Source organism: Camarhynchus parvulus, chromosome 10 (genome assembly GCF_901933205.1).
Source record: "Camarhynchus parvulus chromosome 10, STF_HiC, whole genome shotgun sequence".
In the NCBI taxonomy this organism is placed as follows: Eukaryota; Metazoa; Chordata; class Aves; order Passeriformes; family Thraupidae; genus Camarhynchus; species Camarhynchus parvulus.
In genome coordinates this window covers 5,391,087-5,397,509 of record NC_044580.1, presented here as the reverse complement: position 1 = coordinate 5,397,509, position 6,423 = coordinate 5,391,087, and the positions used below count along the sequence as shown (strand labels likewise).

General features: G+C 40.6%; 1 protein-coding gene across 2 annotated transcripts in view; it reads right to left on the bottom strand.

The window, feature by feature from the left end:
* Window positions 1–6,423, bottom strand: part of MTMR10 (myotubularin related protein 10) — a 36,570-nt gene that overhangs the window by 6,289 nt on the left and 23,858 nt on the right. The window contains exons 3-10 of one of the 2 annotated variants that reach the window (XM_030954958.1): window positions 6,206–6,311; window positions 4,195–4,369; window positions 3,724–3,811; window positions 3,480–3,568; window positions 2,356–2,486; window positions 2,162–2,231; window positions 1,905–1,975; window positions 868–1,037 (exon numbers count right to left, since the gene is read on the bottom strand). In XM_030954958.1, coding sequence (XP_030810818.1) covers window positions 868–1,037; window positions 1,905–1,975; window positions 2,162–2,231; window positions 2,356–2,486; window positions 3,480–3,568; window positions 3,724–3,811; window positions 4,195–4,369; window positions 6,206–6,311 — 900 coding nt within the window. The remainder of the gene's footprint in view (window positions 1–867; window positions 1,038–1,904; window positions 1,976–2,161; window positions 2,232–2,355; window positions 2,487–3,479; window positions 3,569–3,723; window positions 3,812–4,194; window positions 4,370–6,205; window positions 6,312–6,423) is intronic. The other variant, XM_030954957.1, reaches the window with a different exon arrangement.

Here is a 6,423-nt window from a genome sequence, read left to right as displayed (position 1 = left end):
CGTGCTAATTTCTCACCACATTTTCTATGTCTTTTCCATAGCAGCCCATGAATTGCAAAAGTATAAACCATCATTTATGTAAAGCTTTAGAAATATTTTCCCTTTCCCATTTTCACTTTTCAGTATAACCTTTCCTAGGGCCAAAATAGCTGCTTTTCATTATTTCCCTCTTGGCATGTCATTTCTTTATCCCTTCATGCATTTTCTCTGCTTGGTGCTCAGTGCCCTCGGTTTATCTGTGGGTTCCATGCTCTGGGGATGGTTCCTGTTCTGTGACTCTGGGCACTGTCACTGCAAAAGGTTCCTAACCTGGGTCCTCCCTGCTTCCACTTGCAGTTAACAGCCCCTCCTTTACCATGAAGAGGCCAAACAAGAGCTGGCAGTGCTGGGAGCTGAGCCCTGTACTCCCCTCCTTCCACCTCCTGGCAGCCATGTCAGCTCATGCAGCTGTGGGGCTTTTCCAGCAGCTGCCTGCTCTGAAAGCACTGCTGAGTGATAACAGCACAGGGATGGAAACAGGGATTGGTAAAACACACAGCAAAACCACCTCCTCCAACCCCACTCCTCACCTCCCTTGGTTTGAATTTGAAACGTGACTGTGCTAGTGTTTGTAGCAGTGAGATGCTTTCATGTGTAACCCTGAAGCAACATGAAAACCCATTGGATTGCACCTGGTATTTCACTGATTCTCACAGGGCTACAGAGGGTAAAGAAAATGTATCTTTACCCTGGAAAAATACTTACTTCCTCTGATACTATATAATGAGACTTAAAACATATCTTTACTTTTAGATTTCTGTACAAATACATGTTCAGGATGATATCAAGCAGATACTGTGATCACATGCAAATACAATTAATTTTTACCTCTTTGTCAGATCTCTTTAAGTGGTTACACCTATCTAAAAATTGATATCCTGCCATGACCCATTCCTTCTGTATTAGGCTTTGAAATCCAACAATGGTTCGAAAATAGGGATCCAGCATGACTTGAATGAGAGAAGCAGCAAGACAGCTCAGGTCCCGTCCCTCTTCCTCTGTGAGTAACGTACAGAAAGTACAGAATACATAAGGAAAATGAACATGTACAGAATTAGATTTCAAAGAGCAAAAAGGTGCAACTAGGTCTCATGTTTTTATTAGAATTTCCTTTAAAATATACTTTTATTTGTTTTAATTGTTCTCATAATTAAAAAAAAAAAAACAAACTACAAGAAAATCACACTTTTTTTTTTAAACTGAGACTCATACTATACAAAGGGTTCCTGCAGTACCCAGCACAGCAGTGCACTCATCAAGAACAAAATACCCACCCAACTGCCAAGTACTTAAATCAAGGTGTGCTGAGGAGGAGAGTGCTCATGCTGCTAAAATTTTCAACATTTTTTCACCTTGAAGCAATTTTTGGAAGGCCATTACATGGGGAGAGTGGGATATACCAGCTGAACAGGTCTTGTAAAAACTACAGATATTACAGAATTACAGATATGAGCAAGTTTTTCAGTGTCCTTTCCTCTGAAATATCTGTTTGCACAGACACAAGGAGTGGGCACTGAGTGAAATACTTTTGTCTGTAGAACCTCTGAATTAAACTGACATTGCTACTACAGGGACTATTAGCCCAATTAACACAGTACAAAGGTTCACACTAAGGTTTTGATTCTATCATCATTATCAGAACAAAACCCACAAAGACTCAAAGCAAAATATTCCTTTGATGCTAAGGACTATACTGCAGTTCAGATACATAACAAAACTATTTTCGCTTCTAGTTCCCCAAATGCCTGAGATCTTCAGAATCCATGGGGTTTATGTATAAAGATTACAGTTGATTTTATCTACATCTGTTTATCTACATTATCACAGTAATGCAAATAATTACAGCATGCTCTGTGTTGTATTACCTTGTAGAACTACAGAAACGTGCTTACACTCCATCATATAGACAAGCTCAGCAGAATGCTTAAGAAAGGCTCTGGACAGGAAAAGAAAGTGATTTAACAGTTAACAGAAATTCACACTCCACAAGAAAAAGATTTGGGTTATCTGTATTTACCTAACTTATATTAAAACAAAGAATCCTTCAAATGATGCACTGCTCATTAACAATGCTGAGAGCTCTGCACATTCCACTGAACATCATTATTTTAATGGTACCAACCTGATGTACTCTAACCAGCGAGTGTTTTCCAGTGAGGACAGCCACTTCTCTTCAGTGTCATCAAAAGGGTCTGCAACAGGGACAGTAATTACATTGCAGAACAACTTCCAGTAACAGTCCCTGTCAGCCAGGCTGACTGGAATTCACTGCATGTCAGGAAAACAACCCCATAAAAGAAGGAAAGCCCAGCATACCATTGACACAGAGCTGTTTGAGTTTGTTGTGTGCAGCCTGGATTTCCTGGATGTTGGGGAGACACTTGTCCAGGTCAGATTTGTAAACGTCACTTCTCAGGGGATGGCTTCGAGTTATGGCATTACAAATCCTGCAGGAGAAGAATCAGCAGGTTTATTGTTGGAGAGAAAAGAAACAGTCTTTCAATAAACGTGCCACTGCCTAATTGCAAACAATTAAACCCACAGAAAACATGCACCTCATTCTAAAAAATAGTTTACTGGTTCATATTCAGGAGATACATTGCTCCTGTCATAAAGCTACTGACTCAAACATTCTGCTAATTCTGCTAATTACTGAACATAAAAAATGGAAATGTTTTAATGGATCATTAAAATATCACATTTCAGAAATGAAATCTGATGCTGACTAACAGTTAAATAACTCTATTCAGTTTTTAGTTTTCCATCATGTTTAGTAAGACTTACCTATGTTAAATGAAGAGAACATATTTAAAGTTTATGAAGTCAGGATATCTGACAGTGTTTTAATTAAAACTCAGAGCTCCAGCCTAACACACAATGCAGTTGTTTGCACTACCACAAAAAGTCATAGTACCAATTAAACCAAAGAACAAAACCCACTACACTTGTAAACGACCTACACAAGGCACTAAATGCCTTCAGTCTTTCATTAAGGACAGCATATGACAAATATTTCACAGAAATATTATCATATTTGTGCATTATGATACTAAGTCTATTGAATTGTATTTCACAATGCCACAAATGAAGGGTTTTTTTTTACTGTCTTGCTGAAAGAGGTAAGAAAATCTCCACCAATGTAAGCTGTATTATAGTAAATCTGATCATTTTATCAATAAATTCTGTCATCTGAGTGATTAGCCCCCTAAAAAATAAGCATACCTTAAAACCTGTAAAGTTACTCAGTATTTGAAACTGGAATGGCCTTGAATAAAAATTGTGCCAGAACCAGATCCAGAGACCAGTCTCTCCAAAGTTCCCACACTACAACACTGCAGTGTCACACGGGGTCACCTCCACTGCCACCCAGTGCCATGTCACAGCCACCACTGGTGTTATCCCAACCCTCTGACTGAAGAGTGACACAATGAATCATTTACCTCTGATCAATTCTTCTCTGCTGCAACACATCTTTAATGTTGGCCATTCTCACAAGGGCACTCCCGTTGGGGTGATTCCAGGACCATAACTAATGTGGGGAAAAACACAAAACCAACAAAATCGTGCAGGTTAGAGCTATTCTGTACAATTTTTTCCTTAATGCAATGTTAACTGGCATGCAGAGCCCAAAGTTGAATACTATGCAATGACCAGGAGCAGCTCCAGAACAAAGAGGACACTTACAGGCATTCTCCTCCCAATGAAGGAGTAGGAGTACAGCTTCAGGTCTTGATCTGCTAAGGAAGACGGAACCACAAAATATTCTGGAAGGCTTGTGGAAAAAAACATGATAAAAAAAGGTTACTTTTCCCTGTGTTTTTTACCATCTTCCCTCTTGCTGCAGTGCTGTGTCACCAGCTCAGTGAGACTGTCCCAGAGCAGCCCCTGGGCGTGGCTGCCACTGTCCCACATGGAAGTACAGAAGCACCAAAGCCATGGATGCCAAAACATGACATTTCCTTTAGGGACAAGACATTTCCTTTAGGGACATGACATTTCCTTCAGGGACAAGACTTGCAGCATCTTTTTCCTGGGGAGCTACAGAGAGCAGCACAATTAAGAGGTGCAGTGCACAGTTGGCTGCAACAGAGGCTGTGGGGCACACGGGACAAGACAGCCCAGTTCCCTCCTGCTGGTGTCCCAGGAGACACTTACCAAGTGGAGATCATATAACCTTCATTGACTGAGCACACTCTCCACTCAGATGCACCTGTCCTTTTGATTTCTCTATCCCAGTCCGAGTAAGTTTCAAACAAAGGAGTCTGCTGACCGCTGGCACTGCTGATGCCACCGCCACCACCTCCTGGGTCTATGCCATTCACCTTCTTTGCTAGGAAAAGGAAAGTCATCAATGCCCATTAAAAACAATGAATAAAAATCAAACTCTTCACCTTCCTAATTAGAAAAATAAGCCATTGGCAACAGGACTGGTATTATCTATATTACCAACTGTTGTATTACAAGAAAGCAGTGATTTAATGGCAGCTTGATGATACATGAAGATGTCAGTGTATTTTTCCCTACAATTTCATTAGAAAAGCAAAATAAAATTGGCCTGCTGTGCTGCTTGATAAAAGCCAAGGCGTACCAATACTCAGGAAATGTTATCTCCAGTCACAGGCTTTCCTTCTTCAATATGCCATAGTCTGCAACATTTTAAAACATGAACCCTTTATAGGCTATAGCTATTAATGAATAGCTACTATGTCAATAAAGCAAAATAAAACTTATATAATTTCAGCAACTTTAAATGACTGCTGTATTAACAGCAAATAAAAGAAATGGAAGGCCATGTTAAAATACTGGGGTTTCTATATAGATTTATGTCTACACAAAAAGATTGTCTATCATTTTGTGTTTAGGGACCAGGAGCTTAGACAGGCTGTTACTATACAGAAGGATCTCCTTTGCTGGTCATTCTTTAGATGCCAAGGGGACAGTCAGCTGTGTCAAAAAGAAATTACATTTTGTTTCTTGACACTTGAAGCACACTTTTAGATGGAAGTGGAATAAACTGAAATTCAGCCCTATTACCTTCCCCATGAAAGCTCTCAGCCACAGCAAGAGCCTGCCCAAAGGAAGCAGAACAGTGTCACAGCTCTGCTGACATCCCATAGCCTGTGTGGTTTCTGCTTTCTGTATCTATCAACTTCATTCTTGTACTGGCACTTTGACTACTTAGGATTTTCAGAAGAAAACAGGACTAAAATCAGACTGAAGTAGTTCTTCAAAGATGGTAAACAGAGAAATACAATAATTACAAAAAAAATTAAATTTTCTGTTTAATGGCAGGATATATAACTATAAAATATAGCCTGGGAAGAAAACAACGTACACATACACCAGAACAATGCAGGCTTTTTAGGTTCCCCAGGAAGCACAAAGACAGCATTTCACCTTTTACTTTACTGGGAGTAGCAGGCAGAGAGAGACATTAAACAGCACTGGAATTGCAAGAGCAAAGCCAGATATCTATGGGACAAACACCAGGGTTCACAACAACAAGAACACCCCAACACAACCCAAAAGAATTTCATATTCTCTTGGGAACTGCAGCATGGCAGAACAACTCTCCTTTGCCATTCTGGTCTGCTGCTCCAGAGAAACATTTTTACCCACCTTATGTAATTCTTCCACTAGGTATTTTTCCATATAGCAAATGGTATTTTAAAGAGAGAGTAAAGGCAACTTTGTGACAGCCTAACATTTTATTGCAATTTTATCTGCAAATTGGCTTCCTCCCTAGTACTTTGTAACAGGAAAATACATGGACCTTAATAATTGCCCAAGCTTTATGAGGTAAGAAATTCCATGTGTAATTGTGTGTGCAACATAATAATCACATGCACACTTATTCTTGTGCATGCACGGGGCAGTCATAAAGGCAAAACCATGGATGAAAACCATGCATTGTTTTGCAAATTTGAAGGCCTGATCTCGTAATTCCACAAGGTTCATGTTTTGTAACAGGCAGATGAGTGGTTTCTAGTGGCAGCTGCTGAGTTCAGATCTCAGTAGCACAGCTCTGCAGCAGCAGCACACTCTGTGGGAGCCTTGTCACCCTACAATGCTGGCTCTCAGCTGTGTCTGGGCTGGGGAACACTCGGCAGTGACCGCACAGCATTACGCTCGAAATCAAGTTCCAAAGGCATCTTTGCAGGCTTACCTAACTGACAAGGTTCACTTGGAGATTGGCCTTGAGCAGAGAGGGTGTGCTCCAGCTCAGCAGGGGTGGTGGAGGTTTTGAGTGGTAAGAACTGCCTAGTAAGCCTCTAGGAAAGAAGGTATGGAGTCCCAAGTTGCACAAATCCTCCTGCAATACCACCAGAAGAGAAACTTATTCCCAAAAGAAGGGCAGGTGAGCAAGCCTGCCTGATGGGACAT